Source organism: Budorcas taxicolor, chromosome 18 (assembly GCF_023091745.1).
Source record: "Budorcas taxicolor isolate Tak-1 chromosome 18, Takin1.1, whole genome shotgun sequence".
NCBI classification, from domain to species: domain Eukaryota; kingdom Metazoa; phylum Chordata; class Mammalia; order Artiodactyla; family Bovidae; genus Budorcas; species Budorcas taxicolor.
In genome coordinates this window covers 52370992-52395767 of record NC_068927.1, presented here as the reverse complement: position 1 = coordinate 52395767, position 24776 = coordinate 52370992, and the positions used below count along the sequence as shown (strand labels likewise).

General features: G+C 57.1%; 2 protein-coding genes across 3 annotated transcripts in view; one reads left to right on the top strand and one right to left on the bottom strand.

Moving 5' to 3' along the window:
- Positions 1-8467, bottom strand: part of GRIK5 (glutamate ionotropic receptor kainate type subunit 5) — a 58754-nt gene extending 50287 nt beyond the window's left edge. The window contains exons 1-7 of the mRNA XM_052655765.1: positions 8389-8467; positions 7915-8079; positions 5278-5375; positions 5019-5184; positions 2158-2336; positions 310-363; positions 69-230 (exon numbers count right to left, since the gene is read on the bottom strand). Coding sequence (XP_052511725.1) covers positions 69-230; positions 310-363; positions 2158-2336; positions 5019-5184; positions 5278-5375; positions 7915-8079; positions 8389-8467 — 903 coding nt within the window. The remainder of the gene's footprint in view (positions 1-68; positions 231-309; positions 364-2157; positions 2337-5018; positions 5185-5277; positions 5376-7914; positions 8080-8388) is intronic.
- Positions 8468-18599: 10132 nt separating this feature from the next.
- ZNF574 (zinc finger protein 574) lies at positions 18600-24140 on the top strand. Of its 2 annotated transcripts, none has more exons than XM_052655767.1 (2): positions 18600-18661; positions 21180-24140. In XM_052655767.1, exon 2 carries the CDS (start codon positions 21200-21202, stop codon positions 23888-23890), a length of 2691 nt encoding a protein of 896 aa, XP_052511727.1. In that variant the 5' UTR covers positions 18600-18661; positions 21180-21199; the 3' UTR covers positions 23891-24140. The 2 variants fall into 2 exon arrangements, with proteins under 2 accessions (XP_052511727.1, XP_052511726.1); XM_052655766.1 differs by having other exon boundaries at positions 18633-18766.
- Positions 24141-24776: the final 636 nt, after the last annotated feature.

Sequence of the window (24776 nt, the reverse complement as noted above, 5' to 3'; positions counted from 1 at the left end):
GCATGATCGCCCTAAGCCTGAAGGGGCCCCAGAAGTGTCTGTGTGCAGAGAGGAAGGCGTGAGCTCACCGCAGGGCCGGGGTAGGTGCTGGCTTCACAGTTCTCCCTCCAGGACATGTTGAGGCTGCGCACGAACTCAGGATAGAAGGGGTGCGAGGTGTTGAACATGGAGAAGCCCAGGATGTTGGAGGAGTCCTCCACGACCCCGTCCAAGTGCAGGATGGGGAAGTCCTGGGGCCAAGAAGAGGGCGTGAGGCTGGGGCGGGCCCGCCTGGGGCAGAGGCGGGTGGGGGCTGCAGGGGATACGCACCATGGTGGTGAGGATGTACTTGTAAAATGCTGAGGTCATTCCCAGCTCTGAGGCCTGGAGAACAGAGGAGGCAGCAATGGGAAGAAGCTGAGAGACACCCCGTGGGAAACAGTAAGAGACACCCAGGGACAGAGAGAGACGGGAAAAGGGTAGAGGCGGGGTAGGTAACCTTAACTTTAACCCCCAGGTTGCCCCAAAGCCAAGTTTGGGGCTGCTAATGCGTAGGGCTCAGCCTGGTCACAGGTCAGAAAAACTACGCCTTGCCATCTTTAGAAGCACTTTGCCATGAAAGGATGCCCATTTAAATCTCAAGATTTGGGGGAATTCCCTAGAGGTCCAGTGGTCAGGACTCTGCGCTTCCACTGCAGGGGCAAATCTAAGAGCCCACCTGCCTCGCAGCATGGCCAAAAAAGAAAAAAATTTAGAAAATAAAAAATAAATAAGTAACTCTCAAGAGTCACGTTGTGAGCCCCCTTTCTCACAGTCTTCAAGCAGAACAAAGTTAGAAGACATCTCAAGCCAGCAGTGCCCAGTTCTGTCCCGCTCTGATCATTAGAACAGGAAATGGCACCAGCCTGCATTTCCTGCATGGCAGGAGCTGTTAGCGCGTGGTTATAGCCCCTTCCAGGACAGGAAAGTGCGGGCCGGAGAGGAAGGTGATTACTGGTCACCCGGCTCACACAGGAGGGGCTGGGACCCCGGCCCAGGCCTGCCCTGCCTGCCTTGAGAACCCAAAATCTTTTCTCTCAGACACTTGCCTCAAGAGCCCCGTGGATTCTGTCACACTTCCTTCCTAGAAGCTATACTCAACAATGACATATGGTTTTAATTTTTTAAAAGCTGGAGAAAAATAAATAATACAGATTAGATTATAAGGAAAATTAAGAGCAGGGAACAATGAATGATTAATGAATGTGGCTCACTGGTGGGTGGAACTTGGAGGGCCCTGGGGTGGGAGGGGAAGGTCCTGGGGCTGGCCCATCGCGGGTGGCCTTGAGCCAGTCCATCTCTGCCCCTGAACCCCTGCTTCTTCATTCACAAAATGGTATCATAGCTGCCCTGCAGGGTGGGATGAGAGCCAGATATATATATATATATATATGTTGTGCTATGCTAAGTCCCTTCAGTCATGTTCATCTCCTTGTGACCCCATGGACTGTAGCCCATCAGGCTCCTCTGTTCATGGGGTTCTCCAGGCAAGAATACTGGACTGGGTTGCCATGCCCTCCTCCAGGGGATCTTCCTGACCCAGGGATTAAACCCGCCTTTCTTACATCTCCTGCATTGCCAGGGGGGGTTCTTCCCTAGGTTGTGTCACCACTAGTGCCACCTAGGAAACCTATATAATTTTTTTTTTTGGCTGAGCTGTGCAGCTTGTGGAATACTAATTCTCCAACCAGAGATCGAACCCATGTTCCCTACGGTGGAAGTGTGGAACCTTAACCACTGGACCACCAGCTAATTCCCAAGAGCCAAATTAAAGAAGACACGCAAACACCCCAACACAGAGCAGGACAAGCACTCAGTAAACACCACAGGGCACTGCCAGTATGCCAACATCTATCCTGGGCCAGGGGCCATCCGGGTGCCTCCCCACCATTCCCTCATTAACCCTAGTGGCAATCCATTGAGATAGGATGTACTCTCAAAAAGGGGAGGCAACTGTCCAGGATCCAACCAGGGGTGCAAGCAAGAAGGGACAGAACTTCCTGGTTGGTGTTTGCACGTGGGAAGCGGGGATCCGGACCACCACGCGACCGCTGAGGGCCTCAGCTGACTTCCTCTGTCACCCCATGTTTCTGCTCCTGACCCTGCAGGGAACCAGAGATGGGGCCGGGAGGGACCCACCTTACGGAGAATGAGGTGGGAGATGGATGCGTTGGCGTCGATGATGATGGTGGACACTTTGTCGTCACGGATCTCCTTGAGCAGTGGCGTGGGGTCCCGGCTGTCATCCAGCATCCTCACAGACAGCGTCTCCTTGGAGATGAGGAAGCCACGCACCAGCTCCTCCAATCGCAGCAGGCCTGAGGGATGGAAGGGGCCCTGGGTTAGAGCCCCTCCATGCGCCCAGATGGGAGCGGCTGCTCCCTCCTCCCTGGCACGGGATAGCTAGGGAGAGGATGCAGGGCAGCTGTCCAGAGCGCAGCTGGCTCTCTTGGGGCGCTGGGCCAGGACCTCCCCTGACCTCCACATGCCCGTCTCCTGCCACCTTTCTGCCCCCAAGGGGCTGCGTCGCAGGCACGCACACTTCGCACGTGCAGAGCCGCAATCTGCTCTTCTCGCCAAACCGCCAGTCTCTGGCTGTCAGCGCACAAACTCCAGCCGGCCAGGCGCTCAGGCCAAAACGTTTGATGGCAGCCTGGCTTCCTCTCCGTCTCACATCAGCGCCCAATCCACCCAGGCTCGAGTTTCAAAGCATACCCTGTGGCGCCGAGCCACCATCACCGCCCTGGCCCAGGCCGCTGCCATCTCCTGCCTGTTACAAAGGCCGCACCCGCTCCGCACCCCCGGGAGAGCCTGTTCCCCGGGCAGCAGCCAGAACTGCTGTGAGCAGGTGTGTCCCCGTCTGTTCCAAACCCTCCGACGCCTTCTCATGTGTTCAGAGTGAAGGCCAAAGTCCTCACCGCCTCCAAGGCCCCACTCCATCTGCCCACGTGCCTCATCTCCCTGACCTCAGCTCCTCTCACTCACTCTCAGCCATGCTGGCCTCCTCGTTCACACGCACACACACGCACGCACACACACACACACACACACACACCCGGTGGCCTCCTTGCTTGCTGTCCCCTCTGCCTGGAACGCTCTTCTCCAGATCCCCACTCAGCTCCCTCCCTCACCACCTTCAGATCTCTACTCAAATGTCACTTCCTCAACAAGGTCCAAGCCCACCAGCCCATTTCAAATACCACTCCTTGCCCCAGCTCTCCCAGTTCCTGTCATCTTCCTCTATTTATCCACAGGACTTTATGTTCACACGCACACATACACACACACACACACACACACATACTTTTTTTTTGGCTCTGCTGTGCAACATGGGGTCCCAGTTCCCCAATCAGGGATTGAACCCACAGATGCTGTATTGGAAACTCGAGTCTTAGCCACTGGACCGCCAGGGAAGTTCCTGTCCACAGGACTCAACACTGCTGACTGGACTACATCTTCTCTATGTTCACCTCCTGGCTCCTCTCATTAGCTCTGACAAGGGCGGAGACCCCTGGCCTGGCTCATGCACAGCCTGATCCCTAAGACCAAGAAGAATGTCTGGACCACGGCAAGTATGCAGGAAATACCTTACGAAAGAGGACTTCCTGGAGGTGACTGAGCGCGGTCCTCTCTCTCCAGCTGCACACCCACAGGCCCACCAGCCCCCTAGACATCCGCACTTGACTGTCTCAAGGACATGTCAAACCCACCGTGTGCCCCAGAACTGACTGTCCCTTCCTCCACGGGCAGGACCTGGTCACCGTCCATGACCCCTCTGACCTTCCCTCACGATGCTCCTCAGATCCATTCTGGCCCCTCCGGCCCCTGCCACCACCTGAGGCCTAACCAAGACCATCCCTCCCCACCTCTGGGGGGTCTTCCTGCCACATCTCCTGTCCCTCTCCAAGTCTGCTCTCTAGGCAGCCAAAGGGCCCAGAGCACCCTTCCTGTGACATACTACCCTGCCTGGCGTGGGTCCTTTCCCCACCCTCCATCACTGGGCTTCCCTGATGTCTCAACGGGTGAAGAATCCACCTGCAATGCAGGAGACACGTCTGTGTTCCATCCCTGGGTGGGGATGATCCCCCGGAGGAGGAAATGGCAACCCACTCCAGTATTCTTGCCTGGGAAATCCCATGGACAGAGGAGCCTGGCAGGCTACAGTCCATGGGGTCACAAAAGAGTCAGACATGACAGCGATTTAGCACATAATCTTCAGGATAAAACACAGGCCCGGAGCGACAGAGCCCCACCTCCGGGTCCTGCTTCATTACTTCCGCACAGGAGGCATCTTTGAGCCTCTCTGGGCCTTGCCTCTGCTTTGCTTTCTACTCAGTACCCATGCCTTTCCTCCTCTCCCACCTCAACTCATCCCCACCCTTCAGGTCCAGCACAGAGGTCACTTTCTCTGGGAGGAGGACTCTGAGGCTCTCAGACCAGAGTAGGATCACCGCCCGCTCAACTCCTGAGAGCTCGCATCACTCTGAATCACAACCGCTCAACCACCGTGTGGCCCAGTGGCCCCAGAGCTCCAGGAAGTCAGGGACGGAGCCTAGCATTGCTCACCGAGGAAACGCTGGGACCTCCAGGGGTCCTGCTCTGAGCCATGCCTAGTGATTATCTGCGCATTAGATGGTCTCTTTGGGGGTGGGGAAGTGAGAAGCTCTATGGAACCAGAGATCCGGGTTCCTAAAGGGAAAGGGATGCAAGGACAAGGAGAGACTGTGTCTGACTCCCCCAGACCTTACAACCAGGGGGCACCAACGACTGTGAGAGACTAGATCTCTTGGGAAGAGGAGTTTGGGGAAACAGAAAACAAAGCCTCCCATCCTCCTCCCTCATGGGTATTCCCTGGCAGTCCAGCGGCTAGGGCTCCGCATTCTCACCGCCAAGGGCCCAGGTTTGACCCCTGGTCGGGGAACTAAGATCCCTCAAGGCTCAAGGCGTGGCCAACAAAATCACATAAGTGAAAATGAAATAAAGAAACCGTTCTCCCTCACACTCGGCCTTGGCGCAGATGAGGCTGGCCGAGGGGTAGTTGAAGGACTTGAGGATCCGGGAGACGGCCAGGCTGACGTCCTCGTTACTGGGGTACAAGCTGACGGACGCGAAGCGGAGGTACTGAAGGCGGGGCGTCTCCTCGGGACCCACCTTGATGTGGGGGATCTAAAGAGAGAAGAGCTTGTGCTTCCATCCTGCTCCCCCTCCCCGGCCCTCAGCCTCCAGGGACCCGCCCCCCACCCCAGGCTCGCCTCTCACCTCCTTCTCTCCACAGATATGGCTCACGGTGGAGGCAGACGCGGGGCTGGAGGAGGGTCCCAGGACAGACACAACCCCCTTGGGCAGGATCTGACACACTGTGAGGGGCAGGAGGAGATCGCAGATTCAGGCGCTTGCTTCCTCCTCTCTGTTCCCACCCCGGGGACCCTTTCCTGGCCCAGGAGAGAACCCCACACTCCACATAGGGCTGCCTGATCCTCCTCCCCGTGCCAGGCACCCAGAGGCCTGATCCCTGACCTGGCCCATCGCAGGGGGAAAAAACAGAGGGGCCACGAGACAGAGGGAGACATGGAGACATGGCGACAGAGGGCCAGGCCAGAGCAAGAGAGAAACAAAGAGGGGAAGAGGAGACACCAAGGACCTCCTTCTGGCTGCAAATCCAGTGTCTGGTTTCTCAGCGTTTGGCTTTCTCAACCTTTTTAACCACATAAAACCTAGGGTACGGGGCTCCCCAGGCGACTCAGTGGTAAAAGAATCCACCTGCAATGCAGGTGACACAGGAGCCACGTCTGTGTTCCACCCCCGGGTGGGGAAGATCCCCTGGAGGAGGAAATGGTAACCTGCTCTAGTGTTCTTGCCTGGAGGATCCCATGGACAGAAGACGCTGGTGGGCTGCAGCACATGGGGGCGACAGCCACGGTTCCCTCTACGCTCTACACCCCAAACACCGTTCCTCTGTTGCGTTTACTGGCTCTCTTTCTTCCCTTTTCTTTCTCCTTATACACGTGTGCGTCTCTAGGCTGGCAGGCAGGCAGAGTCTTGTTTTCACCTGCCCAGTGCCCATCCCCATGGCAGAACTTGAACTTTCCCTCAGGGAACCACATGGTTCCCAGAACTGATTGATTCCTGACCCAGGATCAAAGAACCACATCGTCCTGGCCACAGGTATCGGTTCAGAGATGGGGACGGGCTCAAACTAGGCCATTGAGAGCCTTCCCCAGGTCCCCTGCTAAAATTATCCCTGGCTTTGCTAAACTGGAGAGATGTAAAGTTTTGACCAGTTGTGGCCATCCTGACACCAGCTGGGGAGGGCATTCCCGAAAACAAAACCAACTGAGAGAAAAGTAGGGCCCAGAGATGAAGACACAGAGCTCCCTGGAACATCACTTGAGTATCTGTATTAAGCCATGCCAGAAACAATCCAGGGATATCATTCAAGCACCTGGATCCAAGCAAGCCCCAAATTAATCTTTAGGTTATTTTGCTGTTGTTCAGTCACCAAGTCGTGTCTGACTGTGCAACCCCATGGACTGCACCATGCCAGGCTCCCTTGTCCTCCACTATCTCCCGGAGGTTTGCTCAGATTCATATCCATTGAGTCAGTGATGCTATCTGACCATCTCATCCTCTGCTGCCCCCTTCTCCTTTTGCCTTTAATCTTTGCCAGCATCAGGGCCTTTAGTGACATGACCTGATAAGTTGTTTTTCTTAAGTCAGCCTGAGTTGGGTTTCTGCTACCCAACAAAGAGCGTTGTAACTAAACATCTCGTTTTCCTCCAAATGTACTCCCAGCACGCCTTCCGTGTTGGTGAGGGGGGCAGGGTCACCATTCACCACATCCCTGGAAATGATCCTCAGCTTTGATCTCTCTCCTAATGGTCAAGTCACCAAGTCCTGTCTCTTTTTTGTCCTCAGATTTTCTCACATCTTCTCTCCTCTCTTCAACTCCTCCTTCCCTGTCCTATCTCAGGGCTGTCAACTCAGGCACTCACCGGCCTCCTCATCAGCCACCCAAATCTAGCCTCTAGGTTCTACTTTCACCAGCTCCCTGCTCCAAACCCATCAATGACTCCCCACTGCCTGCAAGTGAAGATGGCATCTTTCAGCCTCCTCAAGCTGACCTGTCAACCTGCCCAGCCTCACCGCCCATCACCCAGCTATACTCTAGTCTCTCACGATCCCTGCAAACAGGTCCTGAGCCCAGGGGGTCAGGCTGAGTGCAACCCCACATCATGTTCCTTGGCTCCAAACGCTCAGTCGTCCCCTCTGCCCCAGCTCCAGACTACAGGCGGATGCCTGGAACACCATCTGCCTCCACACCCTCCAATCCAGTCTCTCAATTTGTGTTCTGTGCTACTCCAGCCAAAAAAGTCCAGGAGTCACTGGACCCCATCTGGCCTCTCAAAGATCTGAAACAAACGTAAACAAAACAAAGGTTCTGATAAGGTCTGCAAGGAAGAAATCTAAAACGCGTTTGAAGGCCGCCTCTCCCACAAGTCTGTGTCCCCAGCACGTCTGTTCAAGGGACATTCGCTCAGTCTGTGAGTATTCAATAGACTCATGCACCCCTACTAGAGGGCTGGTTGTGTTTCACAGGCTGGATCTTGAACAATGCCTCTCCTTCTAGATCCTGCTCATGTTTCAGAGCTCAGCTTCAGGTTAGTCTTCTCCAGAACACCTTTGCTGTCCCTGCCCCTGAGGCCCCCAGCCCCACTGTCTGGGCCCCTCGTTACTTAGCTCTGGGGGCTAAGCATCCCTAGCCAGTCATGAAGCCTGTCTTTCAAATGAGGCCCTCAGGTCCTCCAGGGCAGCACCCAGAATAGGGCAGGCTGAGGGAGGGATGGAGGCAGCAGCCCGGCCTGCCTCACCCCCACCGCCCCCCCCGGCCCTGCTCACTGGTGTCCGTGGTCTCGTACTGGCTGTCCCGCTGCAGCTCAAAGATGTCCACTTCCACGCGGGCCTTGGCTGGGACCTCAATGATCCCGTTGATCTGCTCCCGGGCCAGGGCCAGGGCCAGACGTTCACCACGGCCACACACAGTTTGGTCGTCCAGAATGGCAGCTGAGGGAACACAGGAGTTGGGGACCGTACTCCTGGGTCCTGAGGGAGGAAGGGCCTGGCTCCTGGACTCCTTGGCTCTGAGGCAGGGCTGGAGGTGGGGTGAAGGGGTCCAGATTCCTGAATCTGAGCTTGGAGAGACCTGGGATGCCGACTCCTAGGCTCAGGGGGAGGAAGGAGCTGGGCAGGGGCTGCCAGACTGCGGCCCAGATCCCAGGGTTCCTGAGGGACCGGCATGGTCGGAGAAGAGCCCCAGGGCCCAGTGGGAGGGTCTGTGAGGAGGCAGGGCGGATGGGGGCTTCAGGGCCTCACCCATGCGCAGTGATGAGAGCACCTGGCGGCTGGGGCTGGCGAAGGCGACAATCAGCAGCAGCAGCAGCTCAGCCGGCATCTTCCTCCCCTCCTCATGGGGACGCAGCTGCCGCGGCCCCCACTCGCCACCTGCAGGGAGACCCCCCCGCCCACGGGGAGATTGCCAAAATGGGGGCTTCTGAGCCCCTCTGTGGACTGCCGGATGGGGGGGTGACCACAGAGCCTGGGACGCAGTTGCTGAGCTCTGAAAGGCCCTGCCCTCATTAGAGCTGACAGTGCTGAAGCCATCACTGGGGGTGCCGAGCCTCAGGAAGACTAGCAGTGGTGGGGGGCGAGGCTCACAGCACCCAGGCATCGAGGGGGAGAAGCACTGATGGAGGATGTTCACAGCTACCCAAGCAGGAGGGAGATATGAAGAGGATCTCAGGTAAGAGCAGATTCCAGGGACTATCTCCACCCCAATAGGAAACCAGGAAGTGCCACCCCCCCACCCAGTTCCGCCCCTGTCTCTGGGCAGGCAGCTGTTACTAGGCAACAGAAACCGGCTGGAGAGGATGCAGTGGTTGCTAGGCAACCCCATCCCAGGCCTCACTTGCCATCTTCCTGACGTCCCTGGTTCCCACAATCCCACGGGGAGAGGGGCCTGGACATCCGGGGTCTGGAGGGGAAAGTATCTGGGAGTTAAGAAACTTGGGAAGAGAAAGACACACGGAGACACACAGATGGAGACAGATGGGAAGATCCAAGGCACCTAAGGGGCTAAAAAAGAAAAAAGGATTAAAAAAAAAAGAGTAATGAGAGAGAAAGACAAAAATGGACACAGAGAAAGAGAGAGGCTGGGGGTGGCAGAGATATGAAGAAACTCAGGAAAGGAAAGAGGGAAAATGGGCCAAAATATGAGGGAACAGAGAGATGATGCGAAGACAAGAGAATTGGGAGAAACAATGGAGAGAAACATTTCTCTCGCAATGGGGAGAAACAGAGAAGGAGAGTTGTAGGGAGAAGAGGACAGGACTAAGAAAGAGAAAGAAGGAGAAGCCAGAAGACAGGGAGACGTGGAGACAGAGAGAAAGGGCAGGGCAGGGAGAGGAAGAGAGTGGGCAGGTAGAAGAGAGGCAAATCAAGACACAGGAGGGGACTTCCCTGGTGGTCCAGTGGTTAGGGCTCCAGGCTCCCAGTGTAAGGGGCGCAGGTTCAATCCCTGGTAGGGGAACTAAAGATTCCACATGCCAAGCAGTGTGACACACACACAAAAAGGCACAGGAGGGACACAACATAGAACACGAAGACAGAAAGGAGAGAAGACACAAATCTACTGAGATGCCACCAGTAAGCTGGATGGAAGCAGTGAATAAAGCTGGGGGGGGGGGGCACTATCTGCTGAATCGGGTGCCAAACTACGGCCCCCCCTCCCTGCTCTAGGGAGCTGAAGACTAGTGGGAGCCAGTGAGCCTCTGCTTCCCACAATTGCTCCCAGTGCCCTTGCCCCCTGCAGGGGGACCACTGGGCAGGGATGAGTCTGGCCAATTGCATGGCTCCCCCTGGTCAAGGGCCGGGCCCCATGGGAAGGGACACTTGGGTTTCCATGGGAAAGGGTTCCTAAGAGGCCTGGAGTGGGGTGATGTGAACCTGGGGGACTCGCCACACCCCACTCATTCCCATGGGAGGAGGGCTTAGGCTGGGGAGATGGCAGAATGAGACCCACCGATGGAGGAGGAGGCAGAAGTACACGGCAACACTTCACATCATCCCTTGTAGCCAGAAAAACCTAGGCCAGGGCCGCCAGAGACTCCCGGGGTCCCTGCTCTGCCGCCACCTCCCAGGTGACCTTGAACAGGTCCCTCTCTCCCAGGACCTCTGGGAAAGACAGGCTGGGGGTAGGAGGGCCTGCTGGACTGCCTGGGGCCTCTGGACTGTAATCTGCATCGAAGGTGAAGGCCTATCAAGGGTGCAGGACGAAAGGAGGCAGGGCGAACCCAGAAGGAGAACTCACAGGGACAGGGGTGTGCAGGGCGGGGCTAGGAGAGCGGTGCGAGTGAGGGGTCATCCTGAGCTCCAGGGGCTTCTGGGGACAAATCACGGAGGAGACTAGAAACATAAAGACCAAGAAAGAGACAGGGGCCAGAAGGGCGGGGACCCGCAGGTGGCAGACACCGGTGCGAGGTGAAAGAGACAGTCCAGGGACTGGGCTGGGGCACCAGAGGGACACAGAGGCATAGGAAGGCACAGACAGAAAGACAGACAAACCAAAGGGAAGTAACTGGGGCTCAATGAGCGAGAAGGACACACAGACATTACCTAGAAGTGAGACACCAAAAGGGACAAAGACAAGAGGGAGAGCGCAGAGAGGAGGGCAGGGAATGAGGCCCAGAGACTTAAGCAGAGCCAGATAAAGATGGAAACACAGCAGCTGAGTGAGCGGAATGGGCCCTGCCAGGAGAGGAAGACAGACAAGTGGGCAAGTGAGAAATATCGCAAAGGAGAGAGGGCAAATGGGGTGAGGGATAGAGAGAAAAGATGAACAGATACAGGAACGGAGGGGAGGAGAGAAATCGCCAAACTTTGACAAGGAGGGCTAGTCAAAGAGAGAGATGGAGAGAAAAGGTCTATGAGCCACACAGTTTCTCTAAAGAGGAGGAAAGACCAAGTGGGAGAGAGACACAAGATTGAGAGACAGACTCCCCAACATGGAGAGAGGAGAAAGGAGAGTCAAGGAGGGAAACTGATGGAGGGAAAGAAGAGTGAGTGGCCTGGAGGGGCACAGGCAGGGGACAAGCACCCACACACAGAAGCATCCATCCATCCATCCATCCATCTGCACAGAGCAGCATCTTGGAAGCAGGTCAACCCTAGAGACTGCAAGCCCCAAGGCAAGGGGAGGAATGGGAACCAGAAGCCAGGCGGGGGGATGCAGAAGGGGAAGAGAGAATAGGGGGCCCAGGAGATCACCACGGAAAAGACAAAGCAGGGCAGTGGCTAAGGAGTGAGGGATGGAAGAGACAGGATGAGTGGATCTGGGGGAAGAAAGCAGAAGTAAGAGAAGGAAGACGGCCTCCAAGCCCAGAGAGGGACAGAGAGGCAGACAGGTGAGCAGAGGCCCAGGCAAAGTGAACAGTGGACAGAGGGCAGTGGGGAGAGGGTGAGACCAGGCAGAGGATCCTCCCAGACAGAGAGGAGACAGGAGAGTTTTGAGAGACGGCGGGAGGGGAGGGAGACCGGGAGATCCATAGGGACACACCAAGAAAGGGCTGGGCTCACCGCAAAGAGAAAGAAGTTGGACAGAGTCGGACAGAGGTCCAACAGACACATTAAATGGGAGATTCAAAAGCGGAGAAAAGACACTTCCAGGAGACAGAGACCGGCTGGGAAGGGGCCCACGGTAGGTGGCAAGGATGAGGCTCAGGGGAAAGGAGAGAGACTGGAACAGAGTGAGAGAGCACAGCCGGCCACCGCGGACCCAGGCTGGAGCTAGCAGGGGCGGAGACCAGCCAGGAGTCCTGGAGGCGGAGTGAGGCCCCAAGTCAGAGCCAAATCAGCCCCTCAGGAGCCCAGCAGCTGGGGCTGGGGGCCACGGCTGAGCTGGGTAATGAGAAGAAGGGGTGAGGAAAGGCTGAGGGGAAAGGAGGTGGGGAGATGTAGGGTGCAGGGCAGGCCCTTGGTGGGGGAGGGTGTCTGCCGGTCCGGTCGATCAGGGGGATGTGGGCCCCCCACCAGCCAGCAGTGAGCCCAGCCTTCCAGGCCCAGGCCCAACCCGCACCCTGCAGACACTCACGGATCCTGGTGGGACGGAGGGCTGGGCTCCCTCGAGGCCCGAGGATCGGATCGACACGGGGGAGACGCTCCGGCGCTGGGCGGTGTGGCTGGGGCGGGGGGGAGAGGGCAGTCCACAGGGCCCCCTCCCCCGCCTCCGGCGGTGGCCCCCAACTAATCCCAAACAGGGGGCTCCCCGGGGGGCAGGGAGGAAGGACAGGTGGAAGAGAAGAGGGCGGGCCGGGGAAGGGAGGAAGGGGAAAGGAGAAAATGGAGGAGGGAAGGGGAGAGAGAAGAGGGGGAGGAGGGAGGAAGGTGAAAACGCAAGGGAGGGGGCACAGGCAGAGCCGGGGGAGGGGGAAGCCGGCCCAGGCAAGGGCCCCCGCCCCCTCCCCTAGCCGGGCCGGCCTGGGGGGGCCACGGGGGGCGAGGACTGGGTGGCGACAAGGAAGCCGGCCATCAGGAGAGGTGGGGGAAGGGAGGGCTGGCTGGGGGGGAGGGGGCCACCCCTTTCCCCCTCCCCCCTGGAGCCCGGGCCGGCCCTTGATGAGGAGGCTGGGGCCTGGAGTCCTCAAGCCCTCAGCCCGCGCCGGGAATGCATGCTGGGGGCGGGGAGAGGCGGACGAGTGGCGGAGCTGGGGGAGGAGGGGGTGCTGGGAGACCCCGAGAAGAGCCGCCGCCAACGAGCCGGGCCGGAGAGGTGGAGAGATGAAGAGGGAGAGGAGGAGGGAGGGGAGGATGGAGAGGAGCAGGTGGAAGAGGAAGGCGGAGGAGGGTGGGGTGTCCCGGGGCGCCCAGCGCAGGGCCTCGGCGGGAGGGCCTGGCCACGGACTCCTGGTCCCTTGCGAGGAGCAGCCGCCGGCTCCGGGCTCCCAGCTGGGCCTCCCTCCCCGCCGCCGCCGCCACCGCCGCCGCCACTTCTCCCCTCTGAGGCCGCCGCCTGCCTGCCCGCCTGCCGCCCGCGCTGGGTCCTGGAGCGCAGGGGGGCGGGGGGAGAGAGGAGCGAGGGAGGGAGACAGGGAGGAGAGCGGGCAGGAGGAAGGGAGGGAGGCAGGCGGAGATAGAGAGAGAGGAAGACAGAGAGAGAGGGAGAGATCGGAGGGAGGGGAGCCGGGGGAGGGGGAGCCCGTTGGTCCGGCTGGGGGGCCCCCGCGAGGAGAATGCTGATGAGGGCAAGGCGCTGCATTGGACAGAGGGCCCACCCCTCGGGCCACCTCCTCCACCACACCATGCCACCGCCCTGCCCGGGCAGCCCTTGGGCACAGGCGCCCACAGGAGACAGAGACTGAGAGGCAGGGAGACCTGGGGAGAAGGCCGTGCAGCTGGGGGAGAGGGCTACGGAGACGAAGAAAAATGCAGAGAAATGGCAAGACAGCCATCAAGAGCCACAGAGGTGGACCAGGGTCCACAGAGCCCACAAGGACAAGGACAGGAAGAAGCCCAGCGCAAAGAAAGGGCCGTCGAGACAAGGGAGCAGACCACAGAGACAAGCTAAGGACCTCGGAAGCGAGGGCAGCTGGTGGACCCAGAGAGCCCCTTGTGAAGAGGGGGACAGAGGGAACCTGGTGGACTGAGGCCCTCGGGCACAGAAGACATGGGGAGCGGTCTGGGGTGACCGGAGAAGAGGCCCGCAGAGACTGGAACAAGGGTGGACATCACGGAGACTGGGAGGAGGGCCAGGGAAAGGGGGAGCTGGCCATGGACCTGGAGGGGGGCCCACAGAGGCCAGAAAATCCAGAGAGGCAGAATGAGGACCCAAAGGACCCGCTGAGGCAGGCACAGCGGGCCTGTGGGAACGAGGGAGTAGCCCCGAGAAACAGAAATAGCCCCCATGGAGATGCAGGGATGGGTGGTGAGTAGGGGAATTCTCCATGAAGCAGAGCAATCCCGGGGACCTGAGTGGGTGGGGAGGAGAGTCACCCACCCAAGCATAGAGGCAGTGGGAAAGGGCAGGGAGCTGGAGGGCAGAGCCCACAGAAGTGGGAGACTCCCTCCCTCCCGGAGAGAGCTGAGCAGGGCAGGGGGATGGCAGAGAAGCAGGAGTGGGGGTGGGTGGTGCACGGCTGGGTGGGGGGTGAAATTTGGGGGGAAGGAACATGACAGTTGGCGCTGAAGGCTGAGTCCGTGACTCACCACCACCCCCAATGCTCGTGATGGGGAGGAGACACTAAAGCACTCACGTGCAGCCCCCAGCACACGTGACTGCATGCCTCGCAAGAAGGCACACAGTCGGCACGTGGCAACTCTCACGCTGGCCTGGCACAGAAGTCCCTCTGCAGCTGGCATATGGGGTGGCCCCAACATACATCTGACACGTATATTTGACCCTGAAGGGCCTCTGACTTTGCATACCCCTCCTCACGGGACTTAAGGGAGCCCCAACACCCACTCTCAGCTCCAGCTAGGTCTGAAAGCCCAGATTTACAGTGGCCTCCAGGCCATTGCTTATGCAGGGATCCCAGCATAAAATGGTATTCTCTCTAAGCTGATCCTGTCTCAGATGCCCTAGTCCTGTGCCACCACCTCCAGAAAAACTGACGCAGGCCTCAGCTTACTCCTGCATCATCTGAAGTGAAGGGACCTAGTCAATCCAGATAAACTGGGAATTCCAAGCTGAAGGTATAAGCAGAAAGATAAGTCAAGCTGGACCCTTCCGTTTTCAAGTGGGGAAAGGAGGCCTCTGCAAGAGTGAGAATCTGCCTAAGAGCATGGAACCCCAAAGGCTGAGTCTAGCTTCCAGGTCTTCCAGGTTATCTGGTTCCTGCCCCTGATGATTTCACCCTGAAGGCAATAATGCATTCATCTGGACTTTCCAGATGGCACTAGTGGTAAAGAACTCACCTGCCGATGCAGGAGATGTAAGAGACGTTGGTTCGAGTCCTGGTTCAGGACGATCCCCTGGAGGAGGTGCATGGCAACCCACTCCAGTATCTTGCCTGGGAAATGCCATGGACAGAGGAGCCTGGAGGACTACAGTCCATAGGATCACAAGAGTCTGATACGACTTAGTGACTAAACAACAACCACCTAGGGTTCATCCAACATCCCTTCTACCCTGAATCCACAGCCACGGTTCCCTCTACGCTCTACACCCCAAACACTGTTCCTCTGTTGCATTAACTGGCTCTCTTTCTTCCCTTTTCTTTCTCCTTATACATGCATGTATCTCCAGGCTGGGAGGCGGACAAAGTCTTGTTTTCACCTGCCCAGTGCCCATCCCCAAGGCAGAACTTGAACTTTCCCTCAGAGAACCATATGTTTCCCAGGACTGATTGATTCCTGACCCAGGATCAAAGAACCACATCGTCCTGGCCACAGGGATTGGTTCAGAGATGGGGACGGGCTCAAACTAGGCCATTGAGAGCCTTCTGCATAGGGTGGCAGAGTCAGACACAACTGAAGTGACTTAGCATGCGTGCAATGCATTCATCCATTTGGTATGATGCTTTGGATGTCCCACCTGAGTGGGAGCTAAGAGTGTAGCTCTTGGAGTGAACTCCTGGGTTAGAATTCTGGTTGGGTCTCTTCCTAATGATGAGACATGTTATTTAATTTCTCTGAACCTCACTTTCTCTCTAGAGTGAGAACATTAGTTCCTCCTTTCTAGAGTTATTGATAGGATTATGTCGGAAAATGCACGGAAAGCACGGAGCATAGGGACTTCCCTAGTGGTCTAGTGGTTAAGGCTCAATGCTTCCAATGCATGAGGTATTAGTTCTATCCCTACGTTGGAAACTAAGTTCCTGCATGCTGCACAGCCAAAATAAATTGTTTTAAAAAGGAAGCACTTGAGATCCTAATAAAAATAACTTAGACAACTTTTTTGAAGTTGATTTACAATGTTAATTTTTTCTGTACAGCAAAGTGATTCAGATATACATATATATGCTTTAATATTCTTAACATTTTATTATTATATATTTGGCTATGTTCGGTTTTAGTTGCAGCATGCAGGATCTTTCATTGGCAGTGTACGGACTCTATAGTTGTGGTGCATGGGCTTAGATGCCCCAAGGTGTGTGGGATCTTAACTCCCTGACCAGAGATTGAACCTGCATCCCCTGCATTGGAAGGCAGATCTTAACCACTGGACCACCAGGGAAGTCCCCTCATATTCTTTTCCATTATGGTTTATCACAGGCTATTGAATGGAATTCCCTGTGCTATACAGTAGGTCCTTGTTGCTTATCCATCCTATATATAATAGTTTTTATCTGCTAATTCCAGGCTCCCAATCTTTCACTCCCCCACCCCACCTGCTTGGCAACCACAGGTCTGTTCTCTGTATCTGTGAGCCTGTTTGCTCCATGGATATCTTCTGTTGTGTCATGTTTTAGATTCTATGTAGAAGTTATATCATATGGCATTTGTCTTCCTCTTAGTTGACTTACTATGATAAACTCTAATTCCATATATATTGCTGCAAATTTACATTATTTCATCTTTTATGGCTGAGTAGTATTCCACTGTGTATATATACAACATCTTCTTTATCCATTCATCTGTTGGTGGACATTTAGCAATGGGGGGAGGGGAAGCAATTAGAACAACTGAATCTCTTGCAGGTCCCCTCCTGTCCTTGGGGAGTAGAGTAGCCCCGGCAACTGCAGGGCTGGGTGGGCGGCAACTTGCTTCCAAGGCCCTGAGAGCCATCCATAAGGGGATGTGAGTAGTCCAGAGCTCCTCAAACATATGGGGATTCCAGCCTTCCTGAGCTTCTGCACCATCAGCCTGGAAAAAGAGCACCCTAGAAGAAAGTGGAATACAGTCCAGACACTATAGGGTCACCAGCTTCAGGTTCTCACCCTGGCTGTCTTTCAGGTCATCTACCCATCTACACATCTTGTTTCTTCAAATGGAACTGCCAGAGCTAGCTGGCCTGGCCTGAGACCTTAGTGACTCTTCAGTATGCGAGATTTCCCAAAAGATAGGAATTCAGACCTCTGGCCTGGGCCTGAGGAAGCCAAGGGTTATCATGGCAGGGAGAGAAGGGGCCTGGGAGATTCCCATTGCCATCTCCTCTCTCCTGGCTCTGAAAGCCTTGATAATGAAGGCAGGAATGTCACTGTCCTGGACTTGGTTTACTTTGAAAGTCTCCTGGACCAGAGCCTGAGTTGAAAGGGGTTTGGGGAAAAATGAGGATCCATGTGGGTACCTTCCCCACTCCCACAGCAGTTTCCTTCCTGGCTCCTTCCTGTCATTCCTCAGCGACCTCAGAGAGAGACCCTCCCTGCCATCCAATATCAGTCCATGTCCTCTGTCGCTCTGCTTTATTTTCTTTACAACTACTGCCACTGGCTGTCTACAGATCTTTTCTTTTCTTAAAATATTTATTTTTGGCTGCACTTGGCCTTGCTATATGTGGGCTTTCTCTAGTTGTAGGGAGCAGGGGCTACTCTCTATTTGCAGTACACAGGCCTCTTTGTGGTAGCTTCTCTTGGGTCAGAGCACAGGCTCAGTAGTTATTGTCCTCTGGCCTACCTGCCCCGATGCATGTGGGACATTCTCAGATCAGGAATGCAACGTATGCCTCCTGCACTGGCAGGCGGATTCTTAACCCCTGGATGAGCCACCAGGGAAGCCCTGAACCTGATAACTTTTATATTCTCAGAAATTAAAATCCAGGAGGGCACACACTTTTCCTGTTCCTTCTCTATCCCTACAAAGATTAACCTTGACTTGGCATACTGCAGCCGCTTATTAAATATTCACGATAGGAAACAAAACAAATGCCCCTCCTGGATTTTTCGGTTTCTCCTTCCAACTTCCATTTCCTCCCTTATCCTTCATATCTTCCTTGCTCGCTCAGACTCCCTATCCGTGCTTTTCCTCCGACATTTCTTCCTCCCCCTTCCCTCAAGGGTCCCTCGGTTTTTCTTCCCTTCTTTCTTTCTGCCTTTATTCCTCTCTAACAAAGTAAGTCTAGAGCCTTGATTTCCCTTTTCTCCATCCATGCAATTGGTGTTACAGCTTCCCCTTCGCGCTGACCAGAGCTTCGCTCTCTCCCTTCCTTCTTCAGGGATTCCTAAGCCTCAGCTTCCCCGCCTCCGCCGCCCTCCTAGTGTTTGTGCCTCAATTTCCCCTACTTTCCCCTTGGAGAACGACCCGCCTCCCGCCCAGCGGCCCCAAGATGGCGCCAGAAGCGTCGCTCCGCCACCTGACGTCATCGCGCCGCCCTCCCTTCTCGAGCCGTCAAGAGGGGTCGAGGAGGAGGTGCAGGAGGAACATCCTTCAGAGGGCGTAAGGAGGCGGGCCCTATCAGTGGGGGCGGGCCTTAACAGTCGGGGGCGGGCCAATGAGAAAACGTCGCTGGAGGATTGGTTGGATGGTGCGGAGGGAGCCCAACGCCCGATACTATTGGTCCAGGGGACGGAGACGTGAGCGTCGATTGGTCCAACGGCAGAGGCCAGACGGACGACGATTGGGCGCACTCGGCCATCCGCGCGGCGGCCAAGGAGGAAGGTGGGAGGGGCGTTGCTGCGGGCGATCGGGGGCGAGAGCGAGGCTGCGGAGCAGGCGAGAGGTGACGGCGGGAGCTACAGAGGGCGCAGCGGTAGGGTGGCCGCGCAAGGGGAGCTGCGGCCCGGGTCCGGGTCCGGCCCCGGGGCGTGCGAGACGGCGGAGGCGGGTACGTGCGAGCGGGCGCGTGAAGGGCCGGTCGGGCTCCCCACCCTACTCGTGCGGCCTTCTCTCGCCACCTCGCCTGCGCACTGAGGACCGGAGCGGGGGCGCGCGCCGGGAGGTGGGGCGGAGCGGTACCAACGGCCCGCGGGGTGCGCGGGAGACCGGGCCGGGGCGGCGGGTGGGAAGGGAGCGAGGAGTCGTGGGAAGGGCTGAATGAGGAGGGACGGGGCTTGGGCTGGGCGCTATCGGGGACTTGGGTGTGAAGGGAGGCGTTCGAGTGTCCCCGGGAGGGTTTCTAAGGCTCCAGGGAGTGCGCGGCTAAGGGCTTGGCTGTGGGACAACCCAGGATGAAGGCTGGACGGTTCGAGGACAGCTGGGTGCCCGGGGAGGGGTTCCGGCCGTGAGAACGGAGGTGGTTAAGTTGACGTAAAGCGAAAATCTAGTTATGGCTGGAGAGTTAGGCTCATGAGTTAGGTCTTAAGTGTGAAAAGATACCAGGAAATGGATATGCCTAGAAGGGAGATTTAGGGCTAGGTGGAGGTCCCAGTGTGAAGGATGGGGATGAGTTACATTAATGTGAAGAGTTAAACCAAAGTATGTGGGGAGGGAGGGCGAGCGGGGAGCGTTGAGCACTCTTGGAATGGGTTGAGACCTGAGAATGGGTCTCTGTGTAAAGAAGTTTTATGTTATATGAAACTGGTCTTCGTGTTTATCGAGTAACTTGAGAAGTAGTCTTTTTGGAAAGTACCAGGAATTAGGTCAAGGTGAAGAGTAGGAATTGGGCGTCCCTGGAGGATTTTAGGGTGGTGAGAGTGATCTGTGTGTCTAGGGTGGGGCAGGGGGTCTGGGTAGCCCCAAGGTTAATAGGCTGATGAGAGGGGCTTGGGTTGTTAGGAAGGAGGATCTGGCTGGCTGTCAGGGTTAGGGTGCTGATGCAAGGTTTAGGTATTCTTAATGAGATTTGGACAGTGGGAGGAGTATGTGGGAAAGGAATCTAAGCCATTATGATGAAGAGTAGTCTGGATATTCTTGGATAGAGTATGTGTGGGATCTTTTTGCAGAAAAGAGGAATTTAGGTATCTAGAGGGGATCTGAGCATCCCTGCAGTGGGTTAGGGTGGGGTTGGGTCTTTCTGCGGATAAGAGGGGCTTAGATTGATATGAAGAAGGGTGTCTAGGCGTCCCTAGAATGGGTTAGGGTGGGAGGAATGGGGTCTTTCTGCAGGGAAGAAAAGGTCAGATTAGTAATGTGGGGGGGGGGGCGGGGGTCTGTCCCTGGAAGGATTAGGGTGAGGGTGGGTCTTTTTTAAAGAAGGATCTGGGTATCCCAAGAATAAGTTAGGATGGGAAGGGTCCTTTTTGCGAAGAAGAATATGTGGAGAGAGGTTCTGGGAATCCCTCAATTGTCCAGGATGGTTGTCTATGAAGAAGGGGGGCTTAAGTCAGTATGAAGAGGGGGCTGGGTACCCCAGAGGGACTTAGAATTGTGGGTGAGGTCTCAGTGCACAGAAGAGGTAGAGGATTAATGCGATGAGTGTCTGGGTGCTCTGGAGAATGAGTTAGGGTGGTGGGAGGGGTCTAAGTGTGAAGAAAGTTCTGGCTGTCTTTTGTGAAAATAAGTCTAGAAGTTCTGGGTAGGCTATTAGGGTTGTGGGAAAGGGCCTTAATGTATAGAGGGAGTTAAGTAATTTGAAGAGAGGGACCTGGGAATCATGGGAAAGTGGTTAAGGTGGGCAACGTCTGGGGGTGGAGATGGGTTAGGCCAATGTGAGAAAAGTTTATTGATGTGAGGAACCTGGACACCAAAGGGAGAAGGTTAGTGGGTGATGGGCTATGTGCAGAGGAGCAGGGTTGAACCATGAAAAGGTGCTGAAAGTGGCCAGGCATTGGGACAGTCTGAGTGGTTGAGGTGTAAAGAGAGAGAGAACCTGGGGGTGGAAGCAGAGGAGGAGCGAGCTGTGAGAAGTGGGTGGTCCATGCCTGTGTGAGGACTCTCCTGGGCATGTGGGGTAGGGATGGGGTAGTGTGTTGGTAAGGAGTCAGTAGAGGAAGTACTGACTGAAGAGGTTCCTATGTGGTAGGATGGGGCCTTGGGCCAGCTGTGCGGCAGGAGAATGAAGAGAGTCAACAGGTTGCAAGGATCTGGTGGTGGGAATTTAATGCGAGTTGATTCAGAGATGAGATTTAGGTAGATTGACTGGGAAGGGACGGGGGGAAAGGTTTTGTGCTTGGTGTTCTTGTGTGTTCAGGAGAGGAAGGGTTGTTAGGGAGTGGGGTGGGGTAGAAATACGGAAGCAAAAAGTTAGAGGGGGAAATAAATCTAGGGTTTTGGTAGAGGAGTGATAAAGGGAAAGAGTTGTCCCTGGGAAGGACTGAGGAAGCAGTGACTTAGATATGATTTGTCCCCACATCTCCCAGCCCAGGGTGTTGCCACCGTCATGACTGAGGAGTCAGAGGAAACGGTCCTGTACATTGAGCACCGCTATGTCTGCTCCGAGTGCAACCAGCTCTATGGATCCCTGGAGGAGGTGCTCATGCATCAGAACTCCCACGTGCCCCAGCAGCACTTTGAGCTCGTGGGTGTGGCTGACCCCGGAGTCACTGTGGCTGCAGAGGCAGCTTCTGGCACGGGCCTCTATCAGACCCTCGTCCAGGAGAGCCAGTACCAGTGCTTGGAGTGTGGGCAGCTGCTCATGTCACCCAGCCAGCTCCTGGAGCACCAGGAGCTGCACCTGAAGATGATGGCACCCCAGGAGGCAGTGCCAGCTGAGCCAGCACCCAAGGCACCTGCCCTGAGTTCCAGTACCATCCACTATGAGTGTGTGGATTGCAAGGCTCTCTTTGCCAGCCAGGAGCTCTGGCTGAACCACCGGCAGACACACCTCCGGGCCACTCCCACCAAGCCTCCAACTCCAGTTGTCCTGGGGTCCCCAGTTGTCGTGGGGTCCCCTGTGGGCCAGACCCGCGTGGCTGTGGAGCACTCATACCGCAAAGCAGAAGAGGGTGGGGAAGGGGCAGCTGTCCCGTCTGCTGCTGCCACCACCACTGAGGTGGTGACCGAGGTGGAGCTGCTCCTCTACAAGTGTTCGGAGTGCTCGCAGCTCTTCCAGCTGCCAGCCGACTTCCTGGAGCATCAGGCCACCCACTTCCCTGCTCCCGCCCCGGAGTCTGAGGAGCCCATCTTGCAGCAGGAGACTCTGACCCCAGCGCCGGTGGAGGTGCCTGTGTCTCAGCCTGAGCCCGTGCCCTCCTCTGACCACAGTTATGAGCTGCGCAACGGGGAAGCCCTCGGGCGCGATCGCCGGGGGCGCAGGGCGCGGAGGAACAACAGCGGAGAGCCAGGCGGGGCAGCCACCCAGGAGCTCTTTTGCTCAGCCTGTGACCAGCTCTTTCTCTCACCTCACCAGCTACAGCAGCACCTGCGGAGTCACCGGGAGGGTGTCTTCAAGTGCCCCCTGTGCAGTCGTGTCTTCCCCAGCCCTTCCAGTCTGGACCAGCACCTTGGAGACCACAGCAGTGAGTCTCATTTCCTGTGCGTGGACTGTGGCCTGGCCTTTGGCACAGAGGCCCTCCTCCTGGCCCACCGGCGAGCCCACACCCCCAATCCTCTGCATTCATGTCCGTGTGGAAAGACCTTTGTCAACCTCACCAAATTCCTTTATCACCGGCGTACCCACGGGGTTGGGGGTGTCCCTCTGCCTACAACACCAGTCCCCCCAGAGGAGCCCGTCCTTGGCTTTCCTGAGCCAGCCCCAGCAGAGACTGGAGAGCCGGAGGCCCCGGAGCCCCCCGTGGCCGAGGAGAGCTCAGCTGAGCCCACCGCCCCAGGCACCTACCGCTGCCTCCTCTGCAGTCGCGAGTTTGGCAAGGCGCTGCAGCTGACCCGGCACCAGCGTTTTGTGCACCGGCTGGAACGGCGCCATAAGTGTAGCATCTGCGGCAAGATGTTCAAGAAGAAGTCACACGTGCGTAACCACCTGCGCACGCACACGGGCGAGCGGCCCTTCCCCTGCCCGGACTGCTCCAAGCCCTTCAACTCGCCCGCCAACCTGGCCCGCCACCGCCTCACCCACACCGGTGAGCGGCCCTACCGCTGTGGGGACTGCGGCAAGGCCTTCACCCAGAGCTCCACGCTGCGGCAGCACCGGCTGGTGCATGCCCAGCACTTCCCATACCGCTGCCAGGAGTGCGGGGTGCGCTTCCACCGGCCCTACCGCCTGCTCATGCACCGCTACCACCACACGGGCGAGTACCCCTACAAGTGTCGCGAGTGCCCCCGCTCCTTCTTGCTGCGCCGGCTGCTGGAGGTGCACCAGCTGGTGGCCCACGCCGGGCGCCAGCCCCACCGCTGCTCGTCCTGTGGTGCTGCCTTCCCCTCCTCGCTGCGCCTGCGGGAGCACCGCTGTGCAGCTGCTGCCGCCCAGGCCCCGCGGCGCTTCGAGTGTGGCACGTGTGGCAAGAAGGTGGGCTCGGCCGCCCGGCTGCAGGCACACGAGGCTGCCCACGCAGCGGCTGGGCCAGGCGAGGTCCTGGCTAAGGAGCCCCCGGCCCCTCGGGCCCCACGGGCTTCGCGCACACCCATTGCCTCCCCGCCGCCCCTTGGGAGCGCGGCCCCCGCCACCCCTGCGGCCCCCGCCCGACGTCGCGGCCTGGAGTGCAGTGAGTGCAAGAAGCTGTTCAGCACAGAGACGTCGCTGCAGGTGCACCGGCGCATCCACACCGGCGAGCGGCCATACCCCTGCCCGGACTGTGGCAAGGCCTTCCGCCAGAGCACCCACCTGAAGGACCACCGCCGCCTGCACACCGGCGAGCGGCCGTTCGCCTGTGAAGTGTGTGGCAAGGCCTTCGCCATCTCCATGCGCTTGGCAGAACATCGCCGCATCCACACGGGTGAACGGCCCTACTCGTGCCCCGACTGTGGCAAGAGCTACCGCTCCTTCTCCAACCTGTGGAAGCACCGCAAGACCCACCAGCAGCAGCACCAGGCAGCTGTGCGGCAGCAGCTGGCAGAGGCTGAAGCCGCTGTCGGCCTGGCTGTGATGGAGACTGCAGTGGAGGCTCTGCCCCTGGTGGAGGCCATTGAGATCTACCCTCTGGCTGAGGCCGAGGGGGTCCAGATCAGTGGCTGACGCACCTCGTTTCCCTCTTCAGCACCACCAGGCCCGGTTGCTGAAGAACCTCTACCATCCCCTTAGGTCTCTGTACATACTGTGCCCCTTTCCACTCCTCCCAACTGCCATGTAAGTTCTGTAACTGGATTTGTTGTCTTCTGAGGGGGGTGCTCTAGGGTCCTTGACCTGAATAAAGGTGGGCCCCCCCCCCCCACAACTGTTAGCACTGGTGGCCCCAAGGTAAAGCAGTCAATAAAGACTGAGTTGGACATTTATGTGCTTTTGTCTGGCCTGACTGTGGGATGGTGGAACTTGGAAACTGTGAGCCCCCAGGTTCTTGGGTCTGACTTGTCATGGCTGCATCCCCAGTGCCTAGAGCAGAGCCTGGCAAGCAGTGGAGCTCAGTAAACGGGAATGCGGAACCTAAGAGGAGGACTTGGAGTCCCTGGGCTCTTGGAGCAGGGACTTCCCTCTGGTCATAGGTAGGGGCAGTGTGGTTCTCTGACCACTAGAGGTCCCCAAAGCCCCATGGAAAAACTTGAAGCTGTTTCTGCTGGGGGGCAGGAACCTTTAGGAAAGTCTCCAGGTTGTTCTTACCACGCTGTCGCCCCTGCTCTGGCCTGATGTGAGCGGTCTCCTCCAAGGCCATCTGGTGTTCTCACCATGGACCCCTGAGGGCAAACGCACGTCTTGGAAAGGTATGACCTCGGGCAGTGGAGGAGGTGGCTTCTGGCACAAGATCCAGCTGTGGGGCTGGAGAAGATGAACAGCTTCTGGGGGTAGGAAAGTGCTCTGACACCCACCTGGAGTTAGCCAACAGTTGCTTGTTGTGGCGGGAGAGGTGGTTGGGGTGGCTGGCTGATGTTTGAATGCCTAATTTGTGTCAAGTGTTCTACATTTTTTG